This window comes from Rhyacophila brunnea, unplaced genomic scaffold (genome assembly GCF_057557595.1).
Source record: "Rhyacophila brunnea isolate RB1 unplaced genomic scaffold, BYU_Rbru_1.0 scaffold_3, whole genome shotgun sequence".
In the NCBI taxonomy this organism is placed as follows: domain Eukaryota; kingdom Metazoa; phylum Arthropoda; class Insecta; order Trichoptera; family Rhyacophilidae; genus Rhyacophila; species Rhyacophila brunnea.
The window spans coordinates 7,754,518-7,775,373 of NW_028232965.1; the positions used below are offsets into that span (position 1 = coordinate 7,754,518).

The following is a 20,856-nucleotide window of genomic DNA, read 5'->3' on the forward strand; positions in this document are numbered from 1 at the left end:
GGACTAAAACATTCCCCTAACATTTTGAACGCTTCATATTTCTTTTCCTAATATGTCATCGATAAGAAAAAAGGAATGAAATAAGCAGTTCACAGAAAATAAATAAAAGATTTAAGAAAACAAACAAAAAGTGAACAAAAACAATCCAAATAATTATAGAAACTATTCTTGTTGGTGGAGAGGGGGGACATTGTTTTAATCTACTTTTAATAATATAAATAAAATTTCATAAAAACAATTGTACTAAAATCCATTTTATTTAATGAATCAGGAGCGGTTTATCCTTATAGGAAAATTTTCAACTGAGGTTTCATTCTTCCGAGGATGAAAAAGAATTAGCACTATGTTTTTGATATATTTTAAACTTGGATAAATAAAATAAAATTATTTAATAAGTAATATTTTCAAAACATTTGATGTAGGTACGCCTATGGATTTTACACGCACTGACCTGCCAACTTTGTCGATTTTTGCCTGTCATTTTTCAGGATTTCTGCTTCTCTTGCGACCTTTGTTTATTATTACTGGTGTTGGTTGGTACTCCATGAGGGGACTAGCCATCAGTATTTATATGTTTTGGTAAAAAAAACCATAAAAAACTCAACTTTAAACACGGCATGTCAACAGTCACAACTGAACGATATGTGTGAGCGGGCATATTGTGACGTCACTTAGGGCAACTCTGTGATTGGTCGAAACCGAACAGTTCTACTTGTGTTTCCAAAGACGTGAACAGTTCTAACTTTGATACCAAGCCCTATTTTCTTTCACGATTTTATACCACACAGATATGATTTTAATTCGAATATTATATTGCTAGTCATACATTATGATCCGAAGAATAATGTGGCATACTTAGTTCAATTTCGACATATATGCGACAGTTCTACTTTTGATACTATACGACTCAATTATAAAATAAAATTCTACAATTTAATTCATATTAGGTACCTACATCAAATTGCATCGTATGGCCACATATTTTAAAATGTTAATATTCTTCAAGTATAATAGCGGTTTTTTTACTATTGGACCAAATTTGTAATAAAGAGAGTGATGTATTCTAGTAATTGCGTCAGCGTGCATGTTGTCATATTTTTGGTACGATTTGCAACACCGGCATCGTGTACAAACAGCTGATGGCCCAGTTTGACAGTTTGAGGTTATGAGATTAGAGTTCCAGTAGCGCTGTGTGCGAAGCACCTGTCACAGGCCAGTTTATGAGTTCCATCACCAGCCAGTTTGCGGGATTTTAGTTGCTGTGTCGGCGGAGGGCCTTAGAGTTCACACACATCACTATTCACTAGAACTCTTGATTTTCATAATATAACAGAGCCTTCATTATTACATCAATTATTGTCAGTTCAAATAAAATAAAATCATATTTCAGGTCATTTATTCATAATATAAAAATACAATCAAAACACTTAATCGATAATATAATACAGATATTTAATTGTAAATACTACAGAACATGTTAACTGATAAGGTCAAATTAGCATAGAATTATTTATGTAATCATAAAATAGATTTAATAAAAAACTTTATTTGGGTACATAATATTATGTATGTACGGAAATAATTCGTTATCTTATTGCAGATTGAAAACCATTTAATTTACATTGGGCATTTTTATTGAAAGAATAATAATTATCTAAGGAGAATATATTATTTATCTTAAGTATATTGAATCCCATCGAGGGCGTACTGCTCTCTTAAAATTTCAGCGGTAAGAGTACGTATAGATTTATACCGCATGTTTACTCGGTGCACTTTGAATGCGTGGTTGTTGAGATACACTTTGTAAGTAAAGGCGAGATCACACACCTGAAAACAAAAATTAATCCACATTAGTAATATTAATAAATAAATTTTGCCACGGTCCCCTGTTTGTTATAAGGGTTCTTAACTTGTGGGTTGCGACCCAAAATTGGGTCGATTGGTATATTGAGTGGGTCATGAAATATTTTCTACAATATTTTTGAAATAATAACATACAAATGTACAAAACCATTCTTAAAACATTTCGAGCCACTACGCATCCAAAATATCAGCTTCAGGTATTTAGAAGATTTTGGTAAAACTAAGACATAAATTTTTAGTATATCTCTCTCTTCTTGGTTGTTCCTTTATGGCTGAAGATCATAACCACCCTGAAGTTCAGTCATCTCTGAGTGACCAAAACTCTCCACCCCTCTCAGTCCTCAGTTTCTTTCAGGGCAGAGTTAAGGCTGCCCCCAATAAGCTCCTCCTTCACTTGGTCGCTAGAGAGCGTACGATCAAGGGCTCTCCACAGTATATTATGTTCTCCATATAATGAATAATTGAGGAGATAAAACTCATCCCTGATGGTCTCCCTTCTCGGTTGGAACACTTTCAGAAAATGCATTATTTATTTTTACCTTAATGTGGCTATTGTTATATAGGTTTTGATGAGACAGGTGTATTCATAATTGAGTGCAAATGTCATTTAATTTGGAAATAATTGACTTGAATGAAGATTTTGTCCCCGCCACCTACACGAGTAATTCATTGAGATACAAAGTGACAAGACACTTTGGTACAGTTTTAATAAGAGTACTAAATCTTTGTGTACATTCTGGTTGAAAAAAAAGGGAAACCCAACGTTAGTAAAACTACGCACTGAACGGACCACTGCCCTTTGCAACATCATACATGTGTCAGTCTGTATCATGTCCCCCACATTTTGATGCGGCCCCTCCTATCTATACTAAGGCTAAAGGCAGCATGTGCTGTTTATACATAATGTGGGGAATTGGAAGATGTAAATTGGAAGATGTATGGCAATTTTGTAGCCAAGCTAGAAGATGGCAAAAAGAGAAACGAAAGAACTGAGACAGTTCATAAGAAATGTATTCTGAATGCAAGATATTTTAAATAGTGTGCTACCTCGCATTTGTAGGGTTTCTCCTTGGTGTGTACGAGGATGTGATTGATGAGCTGGTGCTTTGCCGTAAAACTCATGGGGCATTCATCACATTTGTGCGGTTTGTATCCGGAATGCACTTTCATATGTCTGGTCAGGTCGCAATTCTAAAATTATTAAATTAATCTTAACTCCTAAAACAAAAAATCTATATTTCACTATTCAGCTAAATGATTTCCATATATATGTACATTTGATATATTTGAGATTGTTCATCTAAATATCTTGGCATAATCTGAATTGCTGAATCTATGAACTTGACTTATATTATGTGAATAATTAGGTTTAATTCCACATTGAGAAGACATTATTTGATGAAACATTTCCTACCTGGCTATTTCATTTCATTTTGTCTCGCATGTTTCATTCATATTATGACATTAAAAGTTAAAATTACAGAGATTCAGTAACTTCACGGATTGAGCATAACAATAATGTCTAATAATTTAACAATATTTCATCGAATTGATTGTTTTAGTAAATCTAAAATTGTAAAGTGTGGTACAAATCGATGTTCAATAGGGGAACAACTCAAAATTTAAAGGTTTTGAGTTAAGAATGCCATTCGATGTAGAATAATTTTCTCTTTATAATTCAGCAAAAAAAACAATCAAAAATTTCTTTTATGTGTCATAAAATCGAATAACCCTTTCTGAGATTAATCAGTAATTCCGTTATATAATCAAATTTATTAGTTAATTCTTCATTAAAATGTACAATTTTATTGTGCATTGATGAATTCCACTAAATTAAATATAAAAAACATACACTTTCATATAAATCAAGGCTTTAAAATTAAAATGAGAATTACTGCAAAAAATTCAAACGCCATTATCTTGGAACAAGGTTTTATGAGTTGTTCCCCTATTGAACTGGGGGTATCGAAATGAATCCATAATGCTAAATGAATTGCAGCTAATTTAGAGAACACTTTTATTCTTGGTTCAGTTTGAGATTAATAATTGAAGGTCATTTAATTATAAGAGGGATTGAAACAATCTGACAACCAAATAATTAAAATTTTGAATTTTGAATGTCTGGGTTGTCAACATTTTCCATTCAAATTCAATTGAAAGCAGTTTTGGAATATTTATATACTTCAATGGAGTCAGAGCACAATACTCGCTTTAGTCTGACTAGAAATGAGTGACAAAAAGATAAGTAATAGATTACATCATTTTATCACACACATTTAAAGTATTGTGCTCTCGGATGACAACAGTGGGCCAACTACAGTTGGTATAATTTTCTTTTTCTTTGCCTATCCACTCTTATCTCCATGGGTTGATAATCATCTTGTGTGTGTCTTCTTCTTCTATCCTACCATTCCCGAAAAAAACTTTACATTTTGCTTTATTTTTAATATTCAATATATTTTTTTATATGAAGCATAATATTCTACCGTATTTCTAAAAATTACCATAAAAAACTATAAAGTAAAACCTCAATAATTTAAAATTGACGGGACTGAAAATCGAAAAAAAAATCAAATTATGAAATAAAAAATGTATGGCAAAAAACAGTAAAGCTTGTTTCCTGAAAAAAAAATTCGATTATTTTCAGTGGTGACTATTATGGTTCATTAATCAAATTAGTAGAAATCGGAATATAAATAGATTTTATGAATTTTAGCGAATATTTCGATTTACGGTAAATTTTGGATCAACCGTATTGACGGGGTTTTACTGTAACATTAGATAGAGACTTACGGCATAGAATCTCTTTGAACACACACTGCAGCAGAAAGGTCTGTCACCTGTATGAATACGTCTGTGTCTGAAATTAAATACATATAAGTAATTTCAAAATCTTGGTCAGATAAAAAAACATTTGAAATTGTTTGAACAAAGTATAAAATAGAATATGTACTACTTAAATTATTATGCTGATGGGTAATATAATATAATGTGAACCATTTGATACCTTTTAACAGACTTGAGGAAATAGAAAGCTGCTCCGCATATATCACAAATTTGATCTTTGACACCTGTGTGACATTTACGATGGTTTTCCAAATTGGATCTGTGCGAGAAGGATTTGTTGCAGTCTTCACATTGGAAAGCCTTATTTTCTGTAAAATTAAATGTTATATTAGTAAACGGCTGTCAAAATTCAATATGTAAGGGACGTCAGAAAGAATGTTCAGGAAAGCCAAAAAAACATGTTTTAATGAATCCCATTATTATCATCATCAGCCGGGGTCAATCCACTGCTGGATGAAGGCCTCCCCAAGCTTTCTCCAACTCTCTCGGTCCTGTGTCGTTCGCTGGCACGTATTTCCGCCGAACTTTACCAGTTCGTCAATCCAGCGGCTTTAAGGGCGACCCTGTGGCCGTTTCGTACCCCTTGGGTACCATTGGATGACGACATTTGTCCAGCGGCCGTCCTTTCGGCGAGCAATGTCTCCATTTCAGCTGTTTGGCAACGTCTATTACATCGCGTACTCTTGTCTGCTTCCTAATCCATTCGTTTCTCTTACGGTCCTTTCGCGTGATGCCCAACATGCACCTCTCCATGCCTCGCTGTGTGACTCTTAGCTTTTGGACATCTCTCGTGTTGAGGGTCCACGTCTCGCAGCCATACGTGAGCACGGGTAGCACACATTGGTTGAACATCCTACGCTTAAGACATAATGGTAGGTCACTCTTGAAGATACTATTCAGACGTCCGAAAGCACTCCATCCCAGCTTTGTTCTTCGAGCAATTTCATCGTGCATGCTTCCGTCTATGGGCACCTGCTGTCCGAGATAGATGTAGCTGTTGACTAGCTCGAGTTGGGTGCCAGAAATACAGATAATCGCAGGGTCCGAAAAACAGTTCCTCATCACTTTTGTCTTTGAGACATTTATCTTTAGACCGACCGTTTGACTGACATCCGCGAGTTCTTGCATTCTACCTTGGAGGTCTTTAGGGTCTTGTGAGAGTATAACAATATCATCTGCAAAGCGCAGGTGACTGAGGTGCTCTCCGTTAATTGGAACACCTTTTTCCTCCCAATCAAGTTTCCTAAATAAGTTCTCAAGAGTAGCGGTGAATAGTTTAGGTGAAATGGAATCACCTTGCCGGACACCTTTGTTAATGGGGAATTTACACAACCGTTTGTGGAGTTTTACGCATGCTGTGGCATCACTGTATATACTGTTCAATATGTTTATGTAGCGTCTGGAAATTCCTTGGTTGCTAAGGGTTGTGAGCTTGGTTGCTAAGGGTTCCTTGGTTGCCCATTAATATAATCATTAAATAATAGAATTAATATGGCGTATTATATTGAATTTTAAGTTTACGATCGATACATCACATAAAAGGTGGTTTTCTCAATGTTTACACTGTTTTATGGCTTTTACTAATTATCAATATGGTATCCAATATATAAGAATTAATGGATTTCCAAATTGAAAACAGAGTATGTACACAAATTTGATTTGAAACCTTGTTATTAAAATTTGAGTGATTTCAAACCAAATAATATATTTATAAACATACAACATAAGAGTGAAATTCGATAGTTTTGACAGAAAATATGAAGCAGTTATAGCGTCACCGAGCGAGACAAAACGATGTAATAGGCTTCATGTAAGAGCAGTCGGAAATAATAACAGTAACAATAATTAACTTTACGTAAAAATCTACGCAATTTCAAGGTTAAGCTGTTCCATTATAGTAGGTAGATGTCATTAGTATAAATATTATTTAATTCAAGAAGAATTTTCTAAAAAACTGGGTAATTAGCGTGGGGAAATAAAATGCACAAACCGCGGCCCTTAATTTTCCTCAGTTCTGAATTGTCCTGTTAATCGCTGTTCTGTTTTGTCACCGTTCTGTTTCTTCATCTTCGGTTTTGTCCGGTTATCTGATATAACATAGACCTCATAAAGCTATGTATTCAACTAAATGAAATTCTAAATATAAAATAAGCTAATTGATTATTCAATTATGACAACCATCATGAGTGGCCAGATGTGATCCCAGCGTGAGGGTGAGGATGCCGCAAATTGGGCAAATATGTTTTTCCTTTGGTTGAGTTTTATCCTTAGCTGATTTTTTCGACAACATTGTCTTGGACATGTGATAAGAAGAAGGTTCATCCAAATCTGCTTTAGCCCTTTGCTTTTGTTTTAGAATTTTCCGGTTCAATTCATATTTTTTGAATGCAGCTGCATCATCCTCATCTGAAAAGTGAATTTTAAAAAAATCAGTTATTTTCTTTACAAGCACTCTAGATATCATATAGATAAGCCAACTTCAGGTAAATATTAGTTGTCGACATTTAAAGGCATAATAATATTATGTATTAGCTTCCAATTCGTCCCTCTTCATATTATAGACGTGTAAGCAATTAGATATTTAATTAGAGGCTATAATTACAAATTAGATCAGCGCATCTATTCTACACACAAGACTGCTATCGAGGGTAGTTTATCACATTTATGTATTGAGGTATATATGTTGGGAAAATATTTCTCTTATCTTTTGGAAATACTAGTTTTACAAGGTTCCAACTGCATTGATTTATTTTAAAAGTTGGTGTAACACATCCAATGCAAACACGTTAGAATGCAAATTAACACTATCACCGAACATATTTTTACTTATCGGGATCGCGGGTCACTTGGCTTCTATAAAATCGACCACGACCAACGTACCCTCTAATTTATCTATAGTTTGTGCGGATCATTAATGCATCTTAGCAGTGGCATAACTAAGGTTGGTGTCACCCGGTACGGTAAATTTATTTGTATTATAAGAAGTGTGATGTTTTCAAAATAAGGACTACTATGAGACTGTACTGACAATGTTACTTGCAAGTTGAAACATGTCAAAGACTAAGAAATGTAGAGGACCCGGCACATAGGTGCTCATTGATAAACAATAAAATACGTATCTTCTTTTTGTATACTTTGGCACGCGATAGAACGGGGCGGATATAGTGATCCCGCTTGACGTAAAATTTCACTTGTGTGCCCGCGTTAGTCCCACTTGACCTTTGCCTTCCGTGAAATGAGTCAAAGAATTGTGAATGTGATGATTTCGTGCAAATGCATTCGAGCAAAACTAAAATCTGGCAAAGGAAACTTTTTGTACAATATTTTTGTGTGAGGACTGTGCGGGGGATGAAAACATGTGTGCGGACACATTTTGGTAGGTGTGCGCGTGGAATATTGGTCACGACTCGAAAAAGGTTGGGAATGTGTGACTTAGATGTTGTTGGTGATGTCTTTTGCCTGTGCGCGAAGTACCTATGGTGAATTATTTTACATACATGGGTGGCATTTTGATTGAATTTTGTAATTTTCATTTCTGGACCAGCAAAGTAGGGATTCGGTGAGACTTTAGAAAACAATTCAAAGGTTCCAGGGTTCCGCTATAAAAAAGGTTTGGAATCACTAATCTAGAAGCTAAAATAATGATGGTACCTAAATAAAATAGAAAAAAAATAACAAATATTTTCATTTACACACTTTTTTTCTGTAACTCCATGGTTTTACGCCAGGACACTTGTTTAAGACGAAAGATTTCTAAATCCGACAGCTCAGAGCTCGGTCTAACTTGGGTGATAACGTCATATGTCTTAACATATTTTGTGGCTGCTTTGATTGGTTTCCTGAGTCTTTCAATTTCCAATGCTTCTTCTTCGTCAGGCTTCCACTCCTCATCATTGTCCGTCAAGAAATCATCTTCTAGATATTCTACCTGTAATTTTAAAAAGTACAATTAGGTACAGACATCAATGTTGGTAATACATAACAGGATTTCTAATCCTATAAATTAATTTTATGGTGGTTTTTAGTCATACTAGTAGGTAGGTTCTGTTCCAATTCTGTTAAGCTGAAATAATCTACTTATATTATTATCCTAAGACATTTTGGAAAACACACTCATTTTTCATTTAAACGCACTTCATTGACATTTCAACATCTTCACTTCGATTTGTGCGCTACCGAATTGTCCCAATGATTTTACAGGTACGTGACGTTTACATCCGATATTTCCTTATATACCATATACATTCACCATATTTACTGTTCACGTCTAAGAAAATGTCACTTTCGTCGCTTAAGACCATCTAATCCTTTAGTGACAGATAGAACTGATTATTTTAATTCAAATATTGTATGTACGCCTCGGCACACATCATTTTTTTCCGGTGAGAACAAAATAATCTCGGTACAATTTACTATGTACATTTAATTCCATAGATAAACCTAATATTAGATGATATTTTGACATTTTTTTTTATTCATTTACACAGAGAACTATTTACAGTCTTTTCATTCGACAATTCATATTTACCTTCAAAATATCTGAATTATCTTCAGAGTCTTGAATCTGACTATCGAGGACTTTCTTTGAAGTTCGTCTTTCCAATTTTTTTATGACAGTATCACAAATGAGTGTATCTCCGTTATCGAGTGATTCCTTTGTCTCATCAGATAATTCAACCTTCATACTGTGAGTGGCTCCATCCGGATCTATCTTACAAATGATATCGTCCAAACTGTCAAATTGAATTTTGTTTTCAGGATGAACAAGGTGGTTGCAATTACCGCTGTCGCATATTTTCCTGCGCAGAGTTCTATTTGATCTGAAAAATATTTTGATTGAATTTTAATTTACTTGTACACAAGCAAGAATTTAGTTATTTTTCATCCAAATATTTTAAATAATGATGGTTTTATGTATTCGGCTATCGTGTTATAAGCAGTTACTATATTTGCATTAAAATGTATAAGTCAACCATGTTTCGTCTTCGTAATTGTTCATAATCGTGTCAACGCGCATAGTAATTATAATACAGTGGAACCTTGATTTTACGTGCCCAGAATTCATGTTTCCCCTAACCCCCGTCTATTTCTGTGTAGTTTCTGCAGGCCAGTTTTATTTTAGTACATTTAATTTCCAGTTTTACATTTTCATTTCCCACAATTTACATCTGAAATACATTTAAATTAAGTTTATTTTAACACATACAATTACGTATGTACGCGCATAAATCCATAGCAATCACTGAAATTTTAAGTTGCAAGCACATTTCTTTTTATAGATATGCCTGGCCACTTAATTAGCGTGCTGATGGATATTCGTATTTCTTTTTTATATGTACAAGCCTGAGTTTATATGACTTAGTTGGTGGGTGATATTTTACCTTTTGTTACTTTAGTCAAGGTGGATACACGGTATTTTTTGTCATTCTCCATTTTGGCTCAAATGTTAGCACGCTCGCTCATTTAAAAATTGGCCGGTTTTGCTATAGTTCATGCATGCTTCTACATATTATACTTACATATTTTTTACATTTTTTGTCAGTCTTTGCAAAACACGTAAAATCATGGTTTCAACTGTACCAACCATTTATAACAAATTTAAGTTTTCTTAATATCTAGGCCATCCGCTCACGTGAATACTCAAAAAAGAAATGGAGGCTCCCTGACGGCAGGACTGGAATCTCTCAGTTTCAAAACGTCCGCGACCGAAACTGAAGAGACGCGACATGCTAGTCTCCCGGTCTCTCAGTTTCCAGTCCCCCATAAAACAGTGGTAACAATATCAGTAGATTTGATGAAAAATCATATTTTTTTACCAAAAATGGTAGCACTGAACTGAACTAAACAAGCAATAACAAGTCAAAATGTCAAAAATTAAAGATAGGCGAACCGATTTTTAATTTAAAATATGTGGCAGATGTTGTGAAATACTCCTGCCTGTATAATTACAGGCTGCCAGAATATTCCTGTAAAGATATTACGGAAAAAGCTTAAAATTAGGTAGGAAAGACAATGGGTTTGACAGTTTGAGGTTATGAGATTATTAGGTTTCAGTAGTGGCATGTGCGAGGCATCAGTCAATGGCCAGTTTATGAGTTCCATCAGCAACCAGTTTGTCGGATTTTAGTTTCTGCGTGCGCGGATGGTCATATACATTTATGGAATTGACTGTGTGTGATTCTAAAATTTGTTTGCTATACTGAAGTTTTACAATACTGTCTAATAAATAATACTTACTTTTCTGCGAGTTTTTTGAAGTTGAAGGATTTTTCTAAGGTTTTGACACACTCTAAGCATAATTTATCAGGAAATTTATCACCTTGCATTGCCTGTAAAGCAAAATAAGACAGGTTAACAGTCTATCAAGTACTTTAATAGTTAAATTAACAACCAAGGATTGCTTGACACTAACCCATATGTAGATGACGATGTGTCACATATTTCGGTAAAGATATAGTAGTTACACTATATAATTTTAACGTTCAAGGCAATTTGAGACCAAAAACCAAAACCGAAAGGGGCTCGTAAACGAGAATCTTTTTACGGCAATTGTGTTGCCGTTAATAATTCCCCAAAACAAGAAAATAGTAATCTACGTTGCCGAAACTTTCCACCTATTGCCCCATGTTCCTGGCAGCAGGGTTGGTCGATATATCGAACGCAATCGAAAATATGAAATAATTCCTAGATAAATCTATTTCCTTTTCGCTCTGCTCCATATATGCGTCTCTGTTTGACGTGCCATCGGACCTACCGAACCCCTAGTAACAACAAAAACATCATAGTGACAGCTGATTCGACAATACATTATTATAATTTTTCGCCGTGTCGTTATTAATATTATTATGGTGTTATTATTAATTGTCAATTCACACTATATACAATGAATAAATGGACAAACGACAGGGTATCTGAGCTAATTAATGAGGTGTATTTACGTGGAAGCCAAACTACATAATGATTCAAATATGAAAAGGCCAACTGTTAAAGCTGCACAAACTTCTGGATCTGGAGCAATGTGAGCAAGTGAAGAGTTGAACACCCTGAATAAATACATTTAACTCCTGTAAGAGTCTCCAGTTGCCAAAAATCAAAGAGTGATTGATAGTATTGTAGTAATTGGTCTTGTTTTATTCGTAACTGCATCTACTTTCTCTTTCTTCGTACTCATCGCACATTATATTTAACAAATACCTACTTACTTACTCAAAGTCAATTTTTGACATTCTTGTAAAGTTTGTAAATAAATAATTATCAATAACTAGTTCCTGGTTTATAACACTTATTGTTTCATGTTTGTTGAAGTAGGACCGAATCCAAATCCTTCTTTTATTTTGGATTTATTTATGTGATTATTTAGGACGATATATTATGCTGCAGAAACTTCATTGTCGGCCGTTATTGCTTTATGTCAAGTCACGTGTATGCACAAAATACATCGGCCTCACTTGCCTGACACTGATGCCGGGTCATACATTGCGCAGCAACTGGGCAATGGTTTCACCATTTTTTTGGCAATTGTATCACCAATCTGCAAGATTTGATACTCGTTTACGGACCCCTTAGCACATTCTACTGTAAACCCAAATATAAGCAGGTTGTGTTAAGTTTTGATTTGGATGTTGGTCTCAAATCACATTAACCGCAAAAACTATATGGAGTACTATCTTTACCACACCACACCATACAAAACGAAAAATTAGTTACATTCTAAAAACGGAATGGTAAACGAATTGATTATAGCAATACATAATATATCCTTGCAATTTCTGTGGAGGATTCTGTCACTAATCTCAGATAATGAATTTAAATTAAGAATGTTTATCTGAAAAAACAAAAACTATATTCTCGAATACTATTAGAAATTGGGATAATTAACACCGCAACTAAAAATTAAACGTAAAGCAATACCGATACCTCTAAATTTGTGAGAGCGTTCAGCATTTCACTGTACATTTTTTCGCCAGTGAATTTGTTAGCCTGGTACAATGAGAACATTATTTTCCCGGGTTTTAAGCACACTCTGCAACAATTAAATGACATTTTTATATTTGTCTTAGTTCATACGAATTAGACGTAAATGGTTAAACACAGTTTTTATCGGTAAACTTTCAAAAATATTGATATAAATGCCAAAACAGTACACAACTGACAGAAATCATTGGCAATTTTTGACATAAATTCATAGACATTAAAATATTCCACAATCCACAGCAATGGAATTATACCATAGAGCGAAGAGCATTATTAAATGCTGTATAGAGGTTTTATTATTTTTACTGTCTAGACTCTAGACTACATTATTTTCAATTAAATGTCATAAACATTGATATCATGTAGATACTATAAAAAGGAAATAAATGTTTCCCTGTCATATAACTAATACCTAAATATTTGAATGTATGATAAATTAATAATTTATAAAATAATGTAAGCAATTCCAATACTAAGGCCTACCGCGCATGAACGATTTACTATCGTACGGTCAACAATCGAGGAGTGTTGTAACCATCGTATTGCAATGCAACCCCGCGCATGGACGATCGAGCGAACGGCCGAGTTGAAAATCTGTGTTCAGACACAAAATTTTACACCGATTCGAACCGGCCGGGGCCCCATTGGCAATGCTTTTAAATGAGAGCCCGCGCATGATATGTCATAGCCGGCTGAGAGTGCACTTACACAAGCATGCACAAGTGACGCGGTCGTATGGAGTGCACGCATACATCGAACCGTTACGAGATCCACATTTGACAGTTCATCGATGCGTACCTATTGGCTTTGCATGCGCGTACCAGTCCCATTTTTTCAGTTTCTTTCTTTATAAATTGATAATATATACACCCACGTTTTAAAACAGCTTGATAGGTAATCTATACAAAACCTCTATATATATAAGCTCTACAAAATCCATTTTGACGTTTCTTATCATATCGCGTGCGCAATTTTTCGGTGCGGATGCATATCTTCAGTGCACGCGCATTGCCTCCGATGTTTATCACGCCATGCGCGCTCAAACATACTGGCCGGTAATAAATTGGATCATGCGCGAGCAAACCAACGATTGTCAGAATGCTACCGGCCGGTTATATAATTGTCCATGCGCGGTAGGCCTAAAGCTCAAATTACATTGACAGATTCTTAGACCTAGGACCGTCTGACCCGACCGTCTGCCACGATCACCCCGATTATGAAAAGTCATCTTTGAGTCATGTGACAGAATAGAACAATTCCAATTTTTTAGGCACGATCCCATCGAAGATTAAGTACAAAGAACGTATGAAAATATATTAACCAAGAGCTTCCAAGAGTGGCCGCGTGTCCTGTCTTGCGTTTGACATAACAACAAAAATTTAACGTTTACATAATGATTTTAACAAAACAAAAATAATATCCTGGTAAATACGAGGGTGGGTCAATAATTCCTTAGAAAAAAGCATTAAAACAGTTTTTTTTGTATTTTTTTTTTATTTCTCAACATAATCTCCTTGGAGCTCAATACACTTGGTTAGACGTTTCTCAATTTTTTTTAAACCGTCAGAAAAATAAGTTTTCGGAAGGTCCTCAAAATAAGCATTTGTCCGATCGATGACTTCTTCATTTGAAAAAAAACTTTGTCCACTTAGCCATTTTTTTAAGTTTGGGAAAAGGAAAAAGTCACTGGGGGCTAAATCTGGCGAATACGGTGGGTGGTCGACCAATTCAAACTTCAATTCTTCAATTTTAGCCATTGATCGTAAACATGTGTGAACACGGGCATTGTCCTGATGAAAGAGGATTTTTTTCCTGTTTAAATGAGGCCGTTTTTCTTCAATTTTGTTTTTTAGCTGGTCCAATAAAGATGCATAATAATCCCCTGTTATTGTTTTTCCTTTTTCCGAATAGTCAACGAAAATAATTTCACGTGCATCCCAAAATACAGTAGCCATAACCTTACCAGCTGATTTTACGGTTATCGCCCTCTTTGGACATGGTTTGCCTTCGCAATCCACTGCTTTGACTGTTCTTTCGTCTCGGGAGTATAGTGGTGTATCCATGTTTCATCTACAGTCACAAAGCGACGAAAAAATTCATCCGGATTGCGTTGCATGAGCGACAACAGGGCTTTAGAGGCCACCACCCTATTGCGTTTATTGTCGACTGTGAGCAAACGCGGCACCCATCTTGCAGAAACTTTTTTCATGCCCAATTTGTCATGTAAAATAGAAATGACGCTACCTTTTGAGATCCCTGTAACCTCAATTATCTCACTCAACTTTAATCTTCGGTCACTTAACACCATATCGTGGATTTTATTGATCATTTCTGGTGTAGTCACCTCTACAGGACGTCCTGAGCGTGGTTCATCCTTTGTTGATGTACGACCACGTTTAAATTTATTTAACCAGTTATAAATAGTTGCAAGTGAAGGAGCAGATATGCCGTGAACTAAATCTAACTCATTTTTTATTTCCTTTGCTGTTAACCCTTTTATATTAAAATGTTTAATAACAGCTCTAAACTCAATTTTCTCCATTTTCCATTTTTCCATTTTCCTTTTTTTTTAATGTACGAGAAACACACAACAACCCGACCAATCTGATTGAAACTTCGCAGCATACTGAATCGGTAGTGCCGCTGCATGAAAACAAACCGCTTACAGTACTAGTCGCGCCACCTGTCGGCTTTTCTAAGGACTTATTGACCCACCCTCGTACATAGGTAGGTACCTACTTACAACCAGTAACTCGTTACTACTTGTCTTGTCTAAGTGTCATCTCCAATTATTGGTATTAATTATTATAGTAGGCCGTGACAACACAGTGGTAGAACAACTGAGCGTATTATTTATTATAAACGAATCAAAAGATTTGATCGAGACACGATCGAGTTGGTAGCTGAATCGTTCCGTGTAATTTATTGCTATTTAATCGACGATTGCTCACGACGATCGAGAAATCTGGTTGGGTTTGCGAGTCTACTGGTATAATTAGGCCTTTAGTAATACCTGAATAACAATAGTGCTAAAAATAATTTAATTTGCCAACTGGGAATATTACTTAGTGGTATATATTGAACCAGAATACATAGTAAACAAAATATTAATTAACACCGGTTGAAAAAAATCATTATTTTAACTTTTGAAAAATTAAACATCTTAATAGGTACCTACCTACTAAAAGTTATTCACTGTAGTTTTCCTGCATTTAAATATTATAAACATTACTACGAATTAGATACGACGTAGCAAAGTACGTATGTAGGTTAACATAATATAAAGGTAAAAATATTCCCATTTGACCAATTTGATAGAGCAATTTTACCACTGGACTTGCTATTGTTACATTATTATACCTACCTACTTATATAGGAATCAAAAATTATGACAACTTGCAAATTGGAAAAAACGGCGTCACCGTTGTAGATAATATAAAGTTTTCCAATTTAATATTGCAAAATACCCGGCTATTTTGGTATAGGTACATACCGGTTAGAAAAATAAAACGACTAAATGGACCAAACGATAAACATACCAATCCAAGAAGAAACTGAATAAACTTGTGGTATTTGGTCAGATCGAAGGTTATAGAGGACGAGGAAGGGGTCCTTCCAGATGGTCAGACCATATCAAGAATGCCACGAAGTTTCTACTGTCATATTATGTCCTGCGTGTTGTAGAATGCCTTGAAGGGTGGACCTAAGCCGTGGAGAAGGATTCCCGTTGGCCAAATCTTGCAAATCAAGATCATCAGTACCTAACGGTTCCATTTGATCCACGAAACCAGTGACGTCCCTAGACAAAATGCCGCCCCATTTTTTATATATTATTTTTATCATCCTTTCGTGACTAAAACAATATCTAAAAAATGTGTTTATGTACATTACAAACAAAATATATACCACTTAATCTAATTTAAACCATCTCTGCTTCAATAGACAACATTACGAGTCCACGGTTTCAAATACATTTAATAATACCTCTGACAACTTCCAAAACTCGCGAGTGACTGGCAAAAAATATTTGGATAAATCAATTCAAATCAGGACGTGTCATTACTGGTCATCAAGGACGTGACATCCAAGGACAACGGAAGTAAGCTACATATCGCGAACCCAACAAAAAAATACAGTCCTGTTAAACCTTGAATTTTAATGAATACCTACATATGTTTCCAACCAGTGAGCTGATTTTTTTAATTGAAAGATATTTCCGTTATTACTATGTTTAGGTACCTAGCTATTTCTACATACTTATACATAATGATTCTCCTCGATTTGCCGCCCTTCAAGTAACTGCCGCCCCCAAGCGACGCTCAATCTGCCTACCCCCACGGGACGTCACTGCACGAGACTTGAAACCCGGTTATAGGTAACAATGAATTATGTGGGTAATTTGAGATATGTACGTTGGTACTGGGTACAAAGCATGTACCAACCTATTATAGTATTAAATACCTAGGTATATCTATTCTACAAGATATTTTTTGTATAGCACTATTGCAAAAACTAGAAGTACAAATTAAGGTGTCATGGTGAGAAAATCCCTACATATTGATTGATGTGGTATTTACGTGATAAAACACAATTATAATGGTGAGAAAATTTTTTGTTAATTCAGCAGTTCAGCATGGCAACTAATGAAGTTTTACAACTGGTTATAGGTACATGCCAATTTAATCTATAATGCAACATTGTTTATATTATGTACCTATGTATATATCATGTGTCGTGGAAAGGTGTGTGCTGGGCATCACGCGCAAAGAAAAAAGGATCGAATGAATAAGAGAGCAAATGAGAGTACATTGTGACGGAATTAAGTAGGCAAAACCCTCAACTAGAAATGAACCTGCGATGATATGATATGATGCGATAATCAAGTGGTACCCGAGGAGTATAAGACAACCGACAGGCCGGCCCAAAGTACGTTGTTCATCGAAACTACGTCGTAGCGAAGAACGAGGAAGCCAAAATAGTGGTGGAAAGTTGAAGAGGCCTCCATTCAGTAGTGAATTGAAATTGGCTGATGATGATGACGATGAGGTATATTTATATAGGTATCGTTAACCTGTATGCGAGGCATTGAGGAACTTATAATCATGTATCACGCTATGAAAGGCATATTAATATAATATTTACAATGAGTCAAGAAAACAGCAATGATATATTAATATTAACAGTAAAAAGTTTAGTGCATAGTGCCTACTCCTTATATTTTAAAATTAATAAATTGTCTTATAACATGTGCTGACATTCTTGCTCTGAGATATTTTTTTTTTTCGATATAGGTAGGTATTAATTATGAATGGACTTTTTAATTTATTTCTTTGGTCGAAAACGCAAATAATTGTTTAGGTATGTACACCAAAGCAAAAATGCTACAATACTATTGTAGGCATATCATCACAATCATCACGGACACAGCCATTCTAGATCGACTGCTGGGTGAAAGCCTCTCCTTGCATTCTCCACTAGTCTCGGACCACAATCTTGCGTTCCCATGTACTTCCGCTAAACCTAATAATTATGCCATCGATCCAGCGGGTTCTTGGTCGCTTTTTAAGTTTTTTAATATATATAGGTTACCACTGCGTGATGCGATTTGTATAGCGGTGATTGTCCCTCGAACGATGTGGTCTACCCACCCGTCTGAATTTCGAGATCTTAGTGCAAGATATTATGTCCGTCACTATTGTTTGTTTTATGAGAAGCGCCATATTCATATCGCGTTGTGGTAACTATTTTTAGTTTTTGCACTTTTTTTTAAGATCAATATCAATTATTCGCACCCATAAGTTAGTAGTGGAAGACGCATTGGTTTCAGTGAACTCTTTACGATTCGAGGATAGCGACTAGACACTTTTGAAGAACGCCTTCAATTGCACGGAATTACAACTTCCGGAAATTTTCATCGGATATTTCTCGGATTTAACTTTGACAAGTCGTAATTTACGTACTTAACGCCCACGATGTCCACTTATAACGTCGTGGATTCCAGGTTCGAATACTGGGTCTGGCAAATACACATGTTTTGTTCCCTCTGTGGAGGGCCATATGAACTTATTAGGATCGGACAAATTACGAACTTACTGTGATAATGTAGTGTATATGTATATATATGGAGGAATATAATATATAACTCCATAATATCAACGTAAACAAAAATAGCCTATAATTTTATTAATTTCATGCAGATCAATGAACGATAAGTCTAGTCACAACATAGCCGTGTACAAATAATAATGAATTACTCAAATACATCCTATTTATTGAATTTTAGTTGTGGAGTTATACTATATTTTTACTCGTAGTACCTACTATATAAAATTGTAAACTTTACATAGATTATAATATTATATCCACTTAGGCCGCGCAGCCGTGTTACCGGGAGGCGTTATTTGGTTACAAGCTAGTTTAACTTAAAATTAATTTAGCATCCCACACAACATCGCATCCCTAAGAAACTATTCTAGATTCACAGAATGCGCCTAAAGAAAACATACATGATAGAATATGTACGCACTATCTTATGTTCTGTTATGTTATAATGTTCTTGCGTATTTTTGGCGACATTTCGTTTAGTTTGCAAGTAGACTCGTTGGGCTTACGTCGCCGCGCGCCGACCGAGGCAGTGTGGGCGGTATGCGGCACCTCGCTTGATAAGGTTCACAGCAAGCGAACCTTTCAATAATCAATACCTATCGTAGTAAAACCGCGAAGCTAGGCTATGAGCGACTCGGAGCTTTTCCGAACATTTTTCAAAAACATATTCTCAACGGAAAATGCGCGCCAAAACTTTTCGGTCGTCTTCGAATGCGCACTCGTTATTTATTTCCAGTCAAATCAATTTAAGAAAATACATATTACGCTGTACGTAAACGGAGAATTACAGAATTTTTCATGTTAATTCTAAATAAATAACAATATGTAAGTAAATATTTGTTGTAAGTGAGGTGACTGGTGGCGCAAAAAGGCGAGTCGTAAGAATTTAAGCTAACAGAATAATTGAATGAACTTTAAATAGTTTCTTGTAATACATACTTAGATGGAGGTATATATTATTTTTTACTTACAATAATATATTATATTGAAACATCCTTACAATGTTATTTTTTAACAAGAGGTAAAAATTGTATCAATATTATCATATTTTTAACGTAATGAGCGTCGTTGAACGAAATTGTATGCAGATTTTCCACACTAGAAAAGAAGAAAAATATGTCAGCGAAATATGGTTTAATACGTACAACATAAATTTTCATTAAAATATTATTAACCAGTACTGTTATTTATTTGTTTACAATAATAATAAGAATATAGGTTAGGTTAGGTAAGCGATCGACATTTTAGGGAATTTCTTGTTAGCAATTTTATTGGCTCAACCGATTCGATCGAAACATACCGAAATATTGAAAAAAGCAATATATATGTATAGGTTCTGGTTCGCGGAAAGTGCAAATAAAAATGAAATGCGTCATAATTGAAACCATTTTCATCCCTTACTTTTATAAAAAAAAATATGAAATAACACCCATGTTAAAAACAGAATGTTATTCTGTTTATTTTACCCGCGACCTTGCAGGTAATGAATTTAATTACATTACGAAGTATGGGTACATGTACGTTGTTTGGTTGTCCACCACACCTTAAAAATATAAGCTAAGTAAGTAAGTATAAACGTTTTGGTAGGCATGGGAACTATTTTAAGCTAGGTGTATTGAATTACCTCAATATCGTTGCCAAATCGATACATAGATTATATTTTTTCTCTAATAAAACACAATGCTAACAATTCTGGCTTTGGGAAATCGGCTTATCGATATAATTTTACTGCAATGAAACTTTTCTCTAACTAAAATGTTGAATGCAGCAACAATTTGAATGTTAACAATTTAAATGCCAAACGTACTATTTATAACTAAGTGACACGTCATAGTTGTCTACGCCAGTGATCGTCAACATTCAACCAGCAAAGTTCAAGATAATTATTTTTTAAACAATGGATACTACTGGTAGTTACTGAAATCTAGCTAATAAAATAATTTTCGACCAAGTTTAGTATAATAATTAAATTTATTTATTTTATATAATATAATGAACGTGAATAGTGAACAAAGTCAATGCGTAAAAAAATAAAGAAATTAAGTGTTAACAATATTTAAATAAAAC

General features: G+C 34.9%; 1 protein-coding gene across 2 annotated transcripts; it reads right to left on the reverse strand.

Moving 5' to 3' along the window:
• Positions 1-1,379: 1,379 nt before the first annotated feature.
• LOC147067818 (uncharacterized) lies at positions 1,380-12,903 on the reverse strand. Of its 2 annotated transcripts, none has more exons than XM_085952458.1 (9): positions 12,628-12,903; positions 10,948-11,039; positions 9,239-9,530; positions 8,407-8,638; positions 6,889-7,116; positions 4,871-5,018; positions 4,657-4,723; positions 2,911-3,054; positions 1,380-1,827 (listed from the first exon to the last, which is right to left on the reverse strand). In XM_085952458.1, the coding sequence occupies exons 1-9, from the start codon at positions 12,751-12,753 to the stop codon at positions 1,678-1,680; spliced, it is 1,479 nt and encodes a 492-aa protein (XP_085808584.1). In that variant the 5' UTR covers positions 12,754-12,903; the 3' UTR covers positions 1,380-1,677. The 2 variants fall into 2 exon arrangements, 1 of the variants encoding a protein (XP_085808584.1); XR_015071338.1 differs by having other exon boundaries at positions 1,381-1,827; positions 2,911-3,081.
• Between the last annotated feature and the right edge of the window lie 7,953 nt (positions 12,904-20,856).